Source organism: Aotus nancymaae, unplaced genomic scaffold (assembly GCF_030222135.1).
Source record: "Aotus nancymaae isolate 86718 unplaced genomic scaffold, 86718_ANA_hifiasm-v0.15.2.pri h1tg000058l, whole genome shotgun sequence".
Classification (NCBI taxonomy): Eukaryota; Metazoa; Chordata; class Mammalia; order Primates; family Aotidae; genus Aotus; species Aotus nancymaae.
The window spans coordinates 26,459,067-26,476,969 of NW_026988472.1; the positions used below are offsets into that span (position 1 = coordinate 26,459,067).

Genomic DNA, 17,903 nt, shown 5'->3' on the forward strand with positions numbered 1-17,903 from the left:
ATGGCAAGGGTGGAAACAAAAGAGATAAGGGGAATGTCCCTGACTCTTTTAAACAGCCAGATCTCATGTGAACTAACTGAATGAGAGATTACTCATCACCAAAGGGATTGTGCTAAGTCATTCATGAGACATACACCCTCATGATCTAGTCACCTCCCACCAGGCCCTAACTCCCCCACAGTGAGAATCACATTTCAGCATGAGATTTGGAGAAGACAAAGATCCAGACACCATCACCTAGTTATTCAAACAAAAACCATTAAAGCCAATCATATGGCATTGATTATAAGTGTCTCATGTGTTTTGAGAAGTGAGATTCCTTTGCCAATAAATGGACTTTAGGAAAGCCTTCATTGAAACATTTGGTTTCAGCAGGAATTTCCATGATTAAAAACAAATAACTTAAAACCTTCTCTTACTCTGTGAATTTTATCATTTCTAGTAAAAGAGGGCAGTCTGATATTATGAGCTTATTTTTTCAAGTGAAATAGTCTATATTATGATTTCTTAAAATTTTTGAAAGATTCAATTAAATGTTCACTTGATGTGAACTATTATAAAACAAAACGATTGTAAATAGTGTTTTATAATTTCACCTGAGTGAATCAATTTATATTTGTATCGATATTATGTATTGTACTTCATAAGAATTGAATTATTTCTAAACTTAATTTTTCCACTTACTTTGAATATGTACCATTTTAGAAGATATTTATTTGTTTCATACATTTTTGGCTCCATAAATGCTAAGCCTCATTGGTCTTTTAATTTAAAATAGATTCACTTATGTATTACTTGTTATTATAAGCTAGGTTTTTATTGATAAGAAATCATTGCTCAAAGAATATAGAATTTCTTAAGTGATATAACTGTCAAAAACAGAGTCCAGAAAAGTAATCTGTATATGTTTCAAAACACAAGTACAAAAATATCCGATATATTTGTAGTTTGGCCTGCTGCTGGTGGGGAGCGATTGAGAGTTTGCAAAAAAAAAAAAAAAAAAATCATATTTGCATTTTGATAATACGTTTTGGTAGGAAGATGTTTGATGGTGTGAGGACTAATCAAAATACCTGAACTAAGAAGCACTGGGTATTAAGATAAGAAGAGAGACATTAGAATGTTAAGTTGTGATGCACAAAACTTGTGATAACAGGCAGAATTTTGAAATCGTTCCCAGATGTTTCATTTGGGTGACTGGGTTCCTAGGAGGGTTACTAGCCCTAATGAGGGAATAGAAGAGGAGTAGCTGGAATGACAAGAATGATAATTATTTCAGATTTGGATATATTCAGTGTAGAATGTCTTCCAGACATCCATCCTTTCCATTAGCTGGTTTACCCAACTAGAATCTCAGAAAAGGGTTCATGACTAGTTATTGATTCAGAAGCAATCAAAATGCTTCTGAGGGATTGTGCAGAGTGATACATTAAGTAAAAGGAATAGATTCCAGGGGGAATATCTACAATCAAGGAGTAGACAGAGAACAGGATGTTTACAAAAAGATTGAGCAGGTATCGTTCAAGAGTACAAGGGGGAAGTGGTATCACAAAAGTGAGGAGAATAAATATTTCAAAAATGTATGAAGTGGTACACACTGTCACATGTCACAGAGAGGAGAGGATAAATTTATGATGAATTTTACCATATGTAGAGGAATGGATGCATGGATTACATCTCCTTAAAGCAGAATATTCCTTACAAACATCTTTCTTCTCAGGCAAAATATGAATCATTTCAGTAAGTAAGTGACTGACCACTGATTATCAAAATGCAGTCATTCCCTCTGATTAAGAGCCAAGATATATTGCTAGTTAAATACAGAACCATGTGCTTCAGACACTCAATCATAATGGAGATAGTCAATCATTTTCTGTGAGTTGAAAAAGTCACAAGTCTGCCCAGATTCAAGGAAAATGAATTAGATTTTGTTTCCTCATGGAGAAGCACCAAGGTCAACTTATAGCAAAGCATCTGAGATGAGGATATTTTACAGCCATCTTTGGAAAATACCACATGCCAGAATATTACAGTTGTTTTGCATGATAATGAATTCCAAGTCTTACTATCTAGCGAAAGTTCCTACATATATTCTTGACTGGACTTCCCAATCAAGAAAGTGTTTTTTAGGAAGTCACAAACTGGCAAAATTCAAATATGTTAAAGCTAGATGAGATTTTGCATCTCATCTAGTGTTCTTTCAATCTAATTACACATCTAAAGTTCATTAGGACCAGCTACTCAGGTTATTTCAAAGAGAAAATCGAGATCAAGAAAAAACACAGGGCCTGTGTCCTGTAACAATAGCATCAGACTTAAAATGAACACTAAGATATCCAGACTCAGGCCCAGGCCTTTCAGTCTATTGCAAAACTCCTCATATCATTTGATTTCTTGGAAAAAAGTAATTGCAACTGAGAACTGTCATTTCTAACAATCATGTGTCTCTATGTTAACATTTTTATGAGCAGAAATCTTTGCTAGCCTCAGGGCCATAAAAATGCTCTTTTAACAAAGTTGCAATAATTTTCCAATTGGATTAAAATTTGTATTATGTCACCTTGTGAACAAAGAGAAAATATGTTTTCTATAGGTCTTATCATTTGATAGTTTAAGCCAATTAACAAAACCTGACAGCTGGTCTAGAATTTGAGGTAAAATTCCCCTGCTGACTCAGGCAGTGAATAAGAATTTAATGTTCATTAAAATATGTCACAATCTTGAGACCCAAAACAGGTACCATCTGTCACCAGTTTCCACTGCATATCTAGGTATAGATACACTGTGTGAAAACTCTCTTTTATTTACAATCAGTGTAATTTGTTGTGAAATGCTATCACTAATAACCCATGGGATTGTCTCCTCCTTATCATTGGAGTGGGAGGTAGGGATTATGACATTTAATTTGCTCTAAATCTTGGGGATTCATATCCAAATCATGTAGATCTATTATTTTTTATAATCAATGCTGATTTAAGTTTTAAACTGCTTTGGCATCAAGGATGAAAATGAAAGGAAATAAGAAACAGTAGCTTTTATGAGGTGAATTATAAGACTTGTAGAATCATGTAAATTACCAGTCTAGAAGAAAGCTGTTCCTGGGTAATTACTGCTGTGGGGACTGTTGGTGTTTGCCAGGGAAGTATTGCTCTGGGGAAGCATGGTGATCCATGAGAGTATGGTGTATAAGGTGGCTGGGAATTGAAGAGACTCAAATGGCTGTGGGATCAAAGGAAATGGATGAAGTGCTTATGGTAACTGAGCAAGTTCCCATTGATATTGTTGTTTGACTTGCTACCTTCACCTCAACTCCTGTGATGGCCCTCAAATAATTCATTCAGACAGAATCAATGTTTCTCAAAATGTGTTCCCCAGACCGGCAGCATCAGTGTCAAGGAAATTTTTAGAAATGCACATTGTTAGGTCATCTTCAGACCTACTGATTTAGAAACTCTGGAAATAGAGCCTAGTCATTGGCATTCTAAAAAGGCGTACAGGTAGTTCTGATGTTCTTTGAAGATGAGAACCTCTGTGATAGACCAACGTCCCAAAGTACAAATTGGTGATTAGGAAGAATCGGAGCACATCTTATGTATAGATAAGTAACTACATATAATACAGGTACAAAATTTAATTTTGCCAGTATAGGAGAAGTTGTCTTGGCATTATTCTCTTATGAATATTCCTGATGAGAATAAGGTGAAGGTTTCCTGGGCCTTTTGTAAGGATACATTATTTTTTCACTTTAAGTCATCTTGAACAGTGTATCTGTCTCTTCTCCATATCCACTGGTGACCCAATCTGATTTATGGACTGTACCTTCCTGCCTACCTTGGAGGTAGGTCCACATGCCTGTCTTCCATAAAAATAAAATATATTTCTCCTTTTACTGCCCCAGCTGATCTTTACCTTGTACAAATTTTCTAGATCTTTCTTTTGCTACCTGAATTTTCTAGAGTACTATGGGTCTTTTGTACTCATAGACCTATGATTAATTATTGATATGTAGAAATACATATTTTATGCAATAATTAGTAACAAATAATAGTTATTTAATATGCATGTTTAAGATCTAAGCTTAAAAAATTGACATCTATGGATAGACAGGACAAGGTAATTCTAATGAATTCTATGATCCGATGTATCTGGCACCATCATGGATTTTTTTTCTTTTACTCCTTTTGTTAATAATCGTGGAGGAATCCTTCTGGAACTGGGAGATGACTGAAAGATGGAAAAAGAGAGAGAGAGGGGGAAAGAAATTAAGACCAAACAACTAATCTGCCATCATCATTTTTGAAATTCATATCCAGAATTTACTAGGTAGAAATCTGGGTTCAGTGTTTTTGTTATATAGACATACAAAAATTCATTCATTCAGTAATCACACAATTATAACACTTTTTATTTTACCTTAAGTGCACTTTTTCTAATTGTATTTTGTTTTTTTGAGATGAAATCTTCATCTGTTGACCTGGCTGGAGTGCAGTGGAGCAATCTCGGCTCACTGCAAGCTCCACCTCCCAGGTTCAAACGATTCTCTTGCCTCAGCCTCCTGAATACCTGGGACTACAGGCATGTACCAACATGCCCAGCTAATTTTTGTATTTTTAGTAGAGATGAGGTTTCACTATGTTGGCCAGGCTGGTCTTGAACTCCTGACCTCATGATCCACCCATCTCGGCCTCCCAAAGTACTGGGATTATAGGCTTGAGCCACTGCGTCTAGCCTCTAATTCTATTTTTAACGGTGACTTTCACTTTCATTTTTGTTCATTTGGCTTAATATTAAAACAGGAGGCTTATTTTCATTTGTTGAGGTACCACGATGTTACTCACAGGTTTTTATTGCAATCCTCTTCTTTAAACATAATTTTCATACTCCTGTTCTGACATGTTTCCAAATCGTTACATATTTTGTTTAAATAATAGGTATACCCTTTAGCCTTACACATATGGCTATGTAAAATAGTTTCTTACACTATGAGAAAGTAAGCCAAAGAGGATCGTACTTACATATTTTTTTTATTTTTAAATTTGTGTCTTTATTTATATTGTGCCTCTTTCCATGGTTAAGAAAAAAGGAAAATGACACTGTGTAAAGTAACTGGGGGGAATATAAATTCAAATATGGCTCTCAGCTTGGAACAGGTAGCATAAACCTTTGTTCTAGTACTATTGCAAATATTCACTTAAATTTAACAGAAAGCTAATATGTGAATTAAACAAGTAAAATAAATATACGAAACCTATCTATTGGGCCAGGCACAGTGGCTCACGCCTGTAAGCCCAGCACTTTGGGAGGCCAAGGTGGGCAGATCACTTGAGGTCAGGAGTTCAAGACCAGCCAGGCCAACATGGTGAGACCCTGTCTCTACTAAAAATATAAAAATCAGCTGGGCATAGCAATGTGTGCCTGTAATCCCAGCTACTTGGGAGGCTGAGGCAGGAGAATTGCTTGAATCTGGAAGATGGAGGCTACAATGAGCTAAAATCACGTTACTGCACTCCAGCCTGGGAGACAGAGTGAGACTCTGTCTCAAAAAATAAAAAAAAACATTTATTTATTGCTAAACCCCCACACCATGAATTTTATTTTGATATGAATTCAATGTATAATATCTTAATTCATGTTTTGGTCTATTGTATTTTTCCAAATTCAGAAAAATACTGAATTATTAAGGAAAAATTAGAAATGAAATTTAAATTTTGCTTTGTTTCCCCTTGAAAACGGCATGAAGACTGAACTATAACATGTACCAGATGAAGGAGATTCTGAGTAGAAGACAAACTAATTGAAGGAGACACTAGAGCATTCTGCAGTTTAGAGATACCAATGCAGGTGTCATGCCAAAATGGGCTACTTAGATTGTCCTTTTCAGAAAGGTGTATTCACTTCTCTATGTTGGGGGCACTTTGATTCATGAGCAGTTGGTGCATCTGTTTCATGACAATTTCTTTGCTATATGGAAGGTTAGTTCTTAAACTTGCATTTGTTTCAGAAAGACAGGTATCACAGTTTAGTTTATATTCATTGTATTTGCTACTGCCAAAAATATAGGGTTGTTAAGAGGCTGTAAAATAATTTTCTCTTTATTTCTCTTCCTTCTTCTCCTGTGTTTACAAATTAAGTCAGGGAGTAATGTGTAGTACTCGGGAATTGAATTTCCCTGTGTGCCAGGCAACCTTACTGAGTCAAGTAAAAGAAAAAACTGCCCTGATCTACTGATTTCACATAATCAGTAGCTGATTCCTTTCAAATCAACCAAAGGAAGTATGTAACCCTCCACAGCTCACAGGAAATTTGGAAATATAAATGGTATAAAAATTGCTCCGTAAGACACATAAGTATTTACAAAATCTGAAAAGAGATGCTGAAGGATTTATGTCATGCCCAGCGACTTAGTTCTTTTACTTAATGGGCTCTATAATTAGCTTTAAAAAATAATTACTCAAATAACCAGATGTTGATTGATGAATGGATGCTTCAAAAATTTTAAGGTCAGTAAATCACATAATGAGATTTTTATCTCCAAATAATGAACGGAATGTTAAAATTGTGGAAAAAATAATATTGCATTTTATCCAAATAATCACAGCATTTCAGCATGGCCAGGTTCCTTAGCCATTCTCATTTTCTCAACTCACTAGCTTTTCTGCAGAACTCCTGGTACCTGACTGTCAGTTTTCATTTGAATTCTGTCAGGAATTAAGGGGAAATACAAGACCCATGCGTTCCAACTTCCACATGTTGACCTGTTTTGCCTTTCGAAGCAGTATTACCTTTTCACTTGAATGTTCTTCAAATATTTTAAGGTAGCTCTGAATTGCCTCGCTAGGTCTTTATCCTACACCTGACTTTCTCTTCTCTTCAAACTTCTTGGGAAAATTCTTTAGATTATAACTTTCTACCTATATTTTCATGATCCTTTGCAGGCATGATTGCAATATTTTCTTATCTATATAAATGAGCAAATACATGCAAAAGCTGATTGAGCTATAGTGGCTTAAAAATGTAACCCAGGCTTAATCTGTGATCTTTCTTGTTTTAACAGCTTTTAAAAGCAGATCTAGAAAAGAAAAAACAATCCATGGACAAACTTTATTCACTCAAACAAGATCTTCTTTCAACACTGAAGAATAAGTCAGTGACCAAAAAGACGGAAGCATGGCTGGAAAACTTTGCCCGGTGTTGGGATAATTTAGTACAAAAACTTGAAAAGAGTACAGCACAGGTTAGTGATACCAATTATCACGCTATAGATGATCTCAGAGATTTCCGAAACCTGCATTAAGAGAGTAATATTATAATCCTACAAAAGAAGTAACCAGATTGGTTTTGCCTTGTATTTAGTTAAATAAAAATGTGGTTCTTTTGCCTGTCTTCTTGTTGGAGAATGGTGCTGAGGTAAAGTGCTAATTAACTGAACTTGTTACTGACCTAAAGTGAATCCCTTCCAGCCCAGTGGTAATGATTCACTGAGTGATTTAGAGCAGGTGAACAAAATGCTGGGGAACTGTATATCAAACTCTAACCCCAAATCAGAGATTGCTAGGACCGTGAGGACCAGTAGTCAACTCCATTTTACTCTTGAGAAAAATGAAACTTGAAAAGTAAAATTTTCAAGACAAATTAGTGGTAGGAGCAGGACTAGGGTTCAGGTCCTTTGATTTCTCTGAAAGTTTTTTATTAGTGCAAATAATTATTTGACTGTTGAACTTTTTCTGCCATAGACTGCTGATTTCATAAAATCCTGAATTTGACTTAGTTACACTAACACATATGGGCTGTAGATTAAGAAAATATCTCAGCAACATTTGTGGTATGTGGTTTTATTATAATAATTTGTAAAGATTTAGCAACTTAAAAAAAGTGGGGTATTTTAAAAGTTGTACCTCTTTTTGAATTACATAGTTGGATGGTAGAATGATGAGTAGTCATTCAAGATGTAAACATTATGTATAACAGTATTTAACATATTCTGCCACATAGTTTGGCATTTTAAGGAATAACTTTCACTAATTGCAGTTCATAGCTCAGTGCGTATGCATGCACTTTCATATTCAATAGATTTTAGGCAGATATTTCCTCTATCATGAGACAAGTGCAGGGAATTTGTTTTCTTGAGACCTGACATCTGATAAGCAGCACTCAGGGCATATCTTTTTGAAGACATGAAGTTTGTAGTATTGCCTTCAGGAATACAATTTAAGACAATATGATAAACCAGCCTATATGATTTTCGGTCACAGTTCGTTTTTTGTTTTAATCCAATTTCAAATTAAAAAGTTAAAATTTGAAGGAATATGAATATAAGTTGTAATAATTTTCCACACAATCATTAGATAACTCCATTAGTTTTCCATTAAACATACTTTAGCAATTAATTGATCTAATATTAACTTTACTACTATATTGTGAATCCTCCTATTTTATGTGATCTGCCCATGGCTTCTTTGCAATACATTGGTATTTATGTAATAAATACATGAGACATTAGTTAATTTGATACTTTTAACCCAACACTGATATTCCCATATGTAACTATTGCTTCTGTAGATTATTGCTGCCATAAAATTGTCAATTGCTGTGTTAAGAAAGATTGCTATTATTTGATAAAGTTATTTTGACATGCATCCCTTTTAAGGGATGTGTTTGTGGAGCTGTAACTGTTAACCATAGGTCATGTTCTAGTTCATTTGTGTAGCATGCAGTGGTTATCAAACTTGAGTCCACATAGTAGCCACCTGACGAGCTAATTAAAATGCATATTCCTAAACATTTCGCTCAGAAAATCTCATCCATAAGTTATGATAATGATCTAAAAATCCACATCTTTGCTAAGCCTTTGATATAATCTGCAGACAATATTGGGGAACAACACATGCTGGGATCTACTTGAGGGGGAAGGGTGGGAGGAAGTAGAAAAGCAGAAAATATGACTATTGGATACTGGGCTTAATACCCATGCCATGAGATAATCTGTACAGCAAACCCCTGTGACACATACTTACCTACATAACAAACCTTCACATGAACTCCTGAACCTAAAATAAATATATAAAGAAAATAGGAAGATAGTGACATGTGTGTGAATCCCAACATTCTGGTTTTCCACAACGCTCCCTGAAATGTGAAAAGGGAGACCTTCTTAGGTATATAGTATATAAATATGCTCATTCCCTTGGAATGGGACTACTTTTTGATGAAGTTTGTACATCTCATAGAAATATTACTGATTTGATTATTCCAGTTGGTAGAAAAGCATTAGAAGCCTTATTTTTGATTCCCTAAAAGTTATGAGACCGCCACCTAGGCAATTTACTTGCCCTCTTCTCTTCCAGCTTTTGTAACTCTATAATAAAACAGTACTACTTTTGATTCATGTGCTTCTTTATGAAATGAAGTCCAACATGCATTATAGCACGTGTCTCTTCTACTTGATCATAGGGATGCTATGAAGGTGAAACGAAGGCACAGACATGAAAGCATTTGAGGGGAAAAAGGGTGAGCTTGATATGTAAGTCATACAGTTTAGTGAGTCTGCAGGGCTTTTTGTGGATCACTATCCACTTTTAATTTTATTTTCAAACAGTTATATTGTGGGTCAGAAACAAATAAAAGGACTTTAACATCATGTAAGTTGTTTTCCAGAACACTAAGCTTGAGTCTTCTTAAGCTCATGTTTCGGATTTCCCTCATTGACTTTCCAAAAATTATGTGTCGTAGGACCAATCCAAATGTTGCCTGGTGGTTTCTGAGCTCATAGGAAGATAGAAATAGAGCTACCCAGGAAAAGGGAAATTAAAAGGAGATGAAGAGAGACAACAGAGAAATACTATCATATAAGAACAATTAATTTTATTTTAGCCATATCAAATTGAGCTTGATAAAAATTACGTAACAAAAATTCCAAGAATATGGGCTGTAAGGCTGTGACTTTGAAGAACAAAGCTCACTTGTATGTATATTTTCTATAATGATTGTGGGAGAAAAATCAGTTTCATTAATGACTACTCACATGATACACTCAATTGTTTCAAAAATTCTTTTAAATAATTAGTATAAAGAATGAGCAAAGTTCTCATACTGGCTAAAACCTATAATTGTGAGGCAGGGTATGGAAATCCTGACTGAGATGACAAGGCATCCAATTGTAGTCATATAAAGAACACTGTGCTGGCAAGTATGATTGGTATTCAGGTCAAAGCTTTGAGGCATTTTGACCTTATGAAGCAGTTGCATGGCAAGAGATCAAAACATGAAAAAATAATCAGCTTGGAGAGCTGCTCTCTTGCATTTCAAACTCAGATTTGACTTGAATAATACCTGGACACCAGCTGAGGGTATTTAAGTTGATTAGAAGGTAACACAAAAAGATAGAAAATACTTTGTTCCTTAATGTTGGGAAGATAATAACTCTTGCTGTGTGGAGGCTTACAATGAGAAAAGAGGGCAAATATACCATGGATTGATTTATTCAAAAACTAAATGATCCTGTTTCACTGTAATTTTTTGTAAATATATTTATTGTAATTTGCACATTTTTTTCTAATTGCCTTGACCCTGATGGATATATATCTTTTATCTGGATAATAATTATGAAATATGATAGTGATAAATTCCCTCAGCATTTGCTTCTCTGAAAAGGATTTTATTTCTCCTTCGCTTATGAAGCTTACTTTGTCTGTATATGAAATTCTGCCTTGGAAATTCTTTTCTTTCAAAGTGTTGAATATTAGCCCCCAGTCTCTTCTGGCTTATAGTGTTTCTGGTGAGACATCTGCTGTTATTTTGTTGGGCTTCTATTTGTATAGGTGACCTGGCCTTTCTCTCTGCCTGCCCTTAACATTTTTTTCTTTCATTTCAATCTTGGAGAATTTATGATTACATATCTTGAGGTTGAACTTCTCGCTGAGTATCTTGCTGGGGTTGTCTGCATTTTCTGATTTTGGATATTGGCCTGGTTTTCTAGGTTGGGGAAGTTCTCCTGTATGATATCCTGAAGTAAGTTTTCCAAATTGATTCCATTCTCCCTGTCTCTTTCAGGTACCCCAAGTAGTCTTTGCTTCAGAATTTACATAATCCCACATTTCTCAGAGGTTTTGTTCATTCATTTTTATTCTTTTTTCTCCAATCTTCTCTGCCTGTCTTATTTCAGCAAGATAGTCTTCCAGCTCTGAGATTCCTTACTCTGCCTTGTATTCAGGTATTGACACTGTGATTGCATTGTGAAGGTCTTGTGGTATGTTTCTCAGATCCATCAGGTCATTTATGTTCCTCCATAAACTGGTTATCAGCTGCTGTTATGTTTTATCACGGTTGTTAGCTTCTTTGCATTGGTTTAGAACATGCTCCTCTAGCTCAGGGAAGTTCGTTATTACCACCTTCTGAATCCTACTACTCTCAGTTCATCTATCTCAGCCTCAGCCCACCATCTCACACCAGTCAGAATGGTGATTATTAAAAAGTCTAGAAACAACAAATGCTGGCCAGATTGCAGAGAAATAAGAATGCTTTTACAGTGTTTGTGAGAATGTAAAATAGTTTAACCATTGTGGAAGGTTAATCTAATTATAATGAGTGTAGTGATTCCTCAAAGACCTAGAACCAGGAATACGCAGCAAGCCCGTTACTGGATATATACCCAAAGGAATATTAATCATCCTATTATAAAGATACATGCATGTGTATGTTCACTGTGGCACTATTCACAGTAGCAAAGACATGGGATCAACCCAAATCCCCATCAATGGTAGACTGGATAAATAAAATATGGTACATATATACCATGAAATAGTATGCAGCCATAGAAAGGAATGAAATTACATCCTTTGCAGGGACATGGATGGAGCTGGAAGCTGTTATTCTCAGCAAACTAATGCAGGAACAGAAAACCAAACACTGCACGTTCTCACTTAAATGTGGGACCTGAACAATGAGAATACATGAACACAGGGAACAGAACAACACACACTGGGGCCTGTTGGTGGGGGAGGAGGAGAACATCAGGAAAAATAGCTAATGGATGCTGGGCTCAGTACCTCTGTGATGGGTTGATAGGTGCAGCATACCACCATGGCCCACATTTACCTATATAACAAACCTGCACGTCCTCCACATGTATCCTGGAACTTAAAATAAAAAAATAAATACGATAGTAAGAAATTTATTATAATTAAATTTTAAAATATAGTTTATGTAATTTGAAGCATTACTTTCCTCATTTGACTGAAATCATGTGCTATGGAAAGGGTATATTATTCATATGCTTTACAATAATATGGTAATTGTAATTACTATATTATACCATACCTTGTAATTACCATATTTAATATGTAATTTATATTAAGTATTATATACCAGGTGCTTTGATGTAAGCGTATATATGTGTATATATATGTATATAACTATATATATGTATACATATGTATTTATATATTCAGGTAAGTCTAAAGGTTTTGTAGTTTTGTGAATTTTTACTAGAATAAATTGTTTTCTTTCTCAGGAATAAGGAAAGTTATATGACTCATTAAGGTTCAAATATCTCATTCCCAATTTGAATATTTTGCTGTATTGCTAACAACCATTTTTGCAATGTTTTTAACTGTGAGGAAAACATTGTTTTAAGATAAAATACGCTCAGAATTTGCCACTTCTTGTACATGGCAGTTCATGTTTGTGCTGTATGTATTTGTGTCTACATTCAAGAATGCCCCAAAAGGATTATTATATAATTATGTGTATTTTCTATATAATTTATGTCCTGATGAGAGACTTTACACTCCTATGAAAGAGTAATATAAAACATAACTGTAAATGATAAGCCAGTGTTTTTCATTATACCCAAAATACAAACAGAAATATACAAACATACTAAGATGAAAATTTCTATACGTGCTCTTTCTGAGTTCATTCTCATTCTTTAAAGATCCTATATATAGTTTACCCCTTCATAAATATTTTATGTCCACAGAGCATAGTTTTGTGTATCCCTCTTTGTACAAGAGGGATATGGTTATAAATGGTTTGCCTCTCTTCTTTTTTGTCCAGTAATTTTAATTAAAATACTCTAAGACTTTTTAGTTGAAAACCCTTTTCATTACTTTCTGAAAGCTCTCCAAGACTAGTAAGTCTGATGCCAATTAAAAACAAAAGGGAATGATTTTTTAAAAACTAGAATTAAAACAAATTACCTCACTTATTTTGTGTTTTCTTCTTATTTAAGTTCATAGGATTAACTCCCTTGAATTTTAGAATATCTTTTGGATAATTTCTCAGGTTAAAGGCTTTATTAGAAAAATTTGAAGTTGGCCAGACATGGTGGCTTACTCCTGTAATCCCAGCACTTTGGGAGGCCAAGGTGGGTGAATCACGAGGTCAGGAGTTCGAAACAAGCCTGGTCAGCATGGTGAAACCCTGTCTCTACTAAAAATACAAAAAAAAAAAAATTAGCTGGGCATGGTGGCAGACACCCATATTCCCAGTTACTTGGGAGGCTGATGCAGGAGAATTGCTTGAACCTGGGAGGTAGAGGTTGCAGTGATCTGAGATCACGCCACTACACTCAAGCCTGGGTGACAGAGTGAGATTTCTTCTCAAAAAATAAAAAGTAGAAGAGAAAATTGAAGTTACAGCTCAAATAATTTTGGAAATTAACTGTATCATTTTGCTGCCAATTAAAATAGGTATTTGAGAATGGGCCTTGTATGTAAGTGTGATAGGTGTTACCCTGTAAATGTGTTGTCTATAAAAATATAAAATGTAAGCACTAAAAAATTTAATAGATTGAGGCTGAGTTAACTCTTGGAATATCTCATTCCTTATTTATAAATTTTTTAAAAAAGGTAAGCTAGGCAGATTTCTATAGTGGCCATCTCATTCTAAATGTTTTTGATGTGTTTCTCTTTGCTTTTCTGTAAAACTCTGGAGTACTTAGTGAAGAAGATTCTTACTTTCTGCAGTGGAGAGGCAGCTAGAAAATAATGATGGTAATAAAATCCTACCCCTATTCAAAGGAGACTTATGAAATTATTACACTTTATTCAGTGAGTGTGTAATTAAAATACCATAAAGAAAAAATGCTCAATATCTTTATGACACCTATTATCTGCTGACAAAAAATGAAATAACACATAAAAAATACAAGTTCTTTTCCTAAACATATACTCGATAATATCTATCTCTAATTATAGAATGTGTTTCATTACTTCAGTGTTAGATGATATGTAGAGGAAGACCAGATGGATCAGAAAAAAATAAATTTCATTGCTTTGGAATTTTTGCAGGTGCAGTTACTTCACACAGTTGCTCAAATTCTGTATTTAATATGAATTCAGAAGACAACATACATCTCTTCTTTCTGATACAATCTGTACTAAAGACAGTTTAAAATGAGGAACAAAATACATTAAATTGGACAGACAGTTTTATAGAATAAACCTTCTTAATTATCATATATTATTTGATTTCAAAGAAACTAATGACTTCTTTTATTAGTTTCTGAGTATTTGACAATAATTTTGTCAAATTTGTATTTGACAATAATTCGATGCCTTCTGAGTATTTGACAATAATTTTGCTCATGATTCCAATGTCAGGATTTATTCAAGAAGTTTTATTACATTATTAGTATCAAAACAAGCCAGTAATTAATATTAAAATTTAATTACCAAGCTACTCTGATGAATTTTGTCACTCATTGTGTGCTACATTCAGCGATAGGAAGTCCTCTATACGTCATAAGATAAAGCATTATATAACCTTGTGATTAATACCGCAGCTTCCTTTGTGACCACCTGATCTTTTGCCCAAGGATTCTCCCAAAGTTCAACATATAAATATTTTCTTTTGCTTAGAGATAGAAATTGTTACCAGATTTTTGTTCCTTATGCTACCATGCCTGTAGAGTTGGTTTTTAAACATGGCTATCAGTTATTATTTAAAGCTGTTGCTATGATTATGCAGTATGTTTTAAACTGTAGAAGTGAAATTCCTCCATACCCATTAAAACTCATTGATCACTCAAAAGGGTTGAATATGTATACAAACAACATAAGGGAAAACCTTGATCCGCAGCTGTCAACCTGATTTGTGTGTGTGTGTGTGTGTGTGTGTGTGTGTGTGTGTGTAGTGTATTTAGACTAATTTTGCACAGATTTCAATATAGTATATCAAGAGCCAAAAATATTTAACATTGAGTAACTCTTCCTATTGGGGTAATAGTTATGACATGCCATTGTGTACAATATCAATATCCTGACTTTATATATATATGTGTACGCATATAAACACACTCACATACTTACATCACTTAAAAGGAAACCACAATTCAAAAAAGTGTGCAAGTGTCAGAGTGAGTGGGCATAGATGTTAAGAATTGGATGAATGAACAATCAGACTTAGATTTACATCTATGCTACTAAAAAGTTGTATCTGCCTAAACAAGGTAACTTTCATCTATAAAATGAAAATAATACTAGTACTTACTCTTAGGGTCATTGTGAGGTAAAAATAGCTACCTTTTATTCAGGTTTTACAACATAGCAGGGAGTATTCTATATGTATCTTCTAAATAAGATAATTCAAAACACATATTGTAATGCCTGAATCAATGCAAAAAGCTTCGTAATTGGTACCTGTTATTGCAAGTATTAATATTTTCAAAATAAAGATGTTATGCTAAATTAGGTAACTAATACTTTATAGTTTGAATCTTTCTAGTAAGTATCTTTAAATATTCAAATACTAGAATATCCCAAAAGGCAAGAAGTAGAAATCTCTTACCCTAGCATAACAAAGAACTTACAAAAACAATACTATATAAATAATTAAATGGAAAGTTAAAAGTTGCAATTAAGAATATCAGTCAAAAATAAAAGGGAAATTTATTACTCTGTTCTTACACTGCTATAAAGACATACCTGAAACTGGATAATTTATGAAGAAAAGAGGTTTAATTGACTCATTACTCTCTATGGCTGTATAGCATTCCATGGTGTATATGTAGCACATTTTCTTTATCCAGTCTATCATTGATGAGCATTTAGGTTGCTTCCATGTCTTTGCTATTGTGTTTAGTGTTGCAGTGAACATAGACATGCATGTATCTTTATAATTGAATGATTTATATTCTTTGGGTATATAACCAGTAATGGGTTTGCTGGGATGAATGTTGTTGGTGTAGGAATACTAGTGATTTTTGTACATTGATTTTGGATCCTGAAACTTTGCTAAGTTCTGTGTCAGATCAATGAGCTTTTGGGCAGAGACATTGGCCAAAGTATAGAGCCATATCCTCTGCAAACAAGGATAGTTTAACTTCTATTCTTCCTATTGGATGGCTTTTATTTATTTCTCTTGCCTGATTGCTCTGGATAGGATTTCCAGGACTATGTTTAATGGGATTTGTAAGAGAGGGCACCATTATCTTATGTCAGATTTCAAGTAGAATGCTTCCGGCTTTTGCTGATACAGTATAATGTTGGCTATGGACATTTTATAGATGGTTCTAATTATTTTGAAATCTGTTCCTTCAATGCCTAGTTTGTTGAGGATTTTTAACATGAAAGTGTGTTGAATTTTATAGGATACCTTTTCTGCATCTACTGAAATGATCATGTGGTTTTCGTTTTTTTTTTTGGCTCTGTTTATATGGTGAATCACATTTACTAACTTGTGTTGAACCAACCTTGCAACCCAGGATAAAGCCTCATTGATCATGGTGGATAAGCCTTTTGGGGTGCTACTGGATTTGGTTTGCTAGTAATTTCTTGACTATTTTTGCATTTATGATCATTAGGGATATTGACCTGAAGTTTTCTTTTTTTGTTGTGTATCTGCCAGGTTTTGGTATGAGGACAATGCTTGCCTCATAGAATGAGTTAGGAAGGAGCCCCTCCTCATTTTTTTGGAATAGTTTCAGTAGGAATGATATCAGCTTTTCCTTCGATATCTGTTACAATTCAGGTGTGAATCTTTCTGGTCCTGGGCTTTTTCTGGTTGGTGTGCTTTTTTTGTTACTAATTTAATTTCGAAACTCATTATTGGTCTGTTCAGTGATTCAATTTCTTGGCTCAAACGTGGAAGATTGTATATTTCCAGCAATGTATCCATTTCTTCTAGGTTTTCTAGCTTGTGTGCATAGAGGTGTTCATAATAGTCTCTGAGGGCTTTTTGTATTTCTGTGAGGTCAATGGTAACATCCCCTTAGTCATTTTTGATTGTGTTTATTTGAGTCTTCTCTCTCTTTTTCTTTATTAGTCTAGGTAGTGGTCTGTCTTTATTAATAATTCTTTCAAAAAACGAGCTCCTAGATTTGTTGACCTTTTCTATGTTCTGTGGCATCTCATTTTCCTTCAGTTCAGCTCTGATTTTGGTTATTTCCTGTCTTCTGGCTTTGAAGTTAGTTTGCTCTTGCTTCTCTATTTCCTTGTGATATTTTGTAATTAGACATCCTTCTAACTTTTTGATAGGGGTATTTAGTGCCATAAGCTTGCCTGTTAGCACTACTTTAGATATGTTCCAGAGATTCTGGTATGTTACATCTTTTTAAACTTTCACTAGCTTCAAATAATTTCTTGATTTCTACCTTAATTTCATTATTTACCCAGAGGTCATTCAGGAGCACTTTGTTTGATTTCCATTTTAACATATGGTTTTGAGCAATTTTCTTAACATTGATTTCTATTTTTATTGCACTGTGCTTTAAGAGTGTGGTTGCTATGATTTTGTGGGTTGTTAAATTTTTTTCTAAGGATTGTTTTATGCCCAACTCTACATATCACATTTTTATTGTACCTTTAGATATGTTTGGATACATGAATACTTGCCATTGTGCATACACCACTCAGTATAGTCACATGTTGTACAGGTTTGTAGTTAGGAGCATAAGCTATACCACA

At 34.3% G+C, this 17,903-nt stretch overlaps 1 protein-coding gene across 11 annotated transcripts in view; it reads left to right on the forward strand.

Annotated features, from left to right (window-relative positions):
- Window positions 1-17,903, forward strand: part of DMD (dystrophin) — a 2,277,745-nt gene that overhangs the window by 799,856 nt on the left and 1,459,986 nt on the right. For all 11 annotated transcript variants that reach the window (XM_064364425.1, XM_064364424.1, XM_064364427.1 and 8 more), the window contains exon 16: window positions 7,055-7,234. In XM_064364425.1, the coding sequence (XP_064220495.1) occupies window positions 7,055-7,234 (180 nt within the window). The remainder of the gene's footprint in view (window positions 1-7,054; window positions 7,235-17,903) is intronic.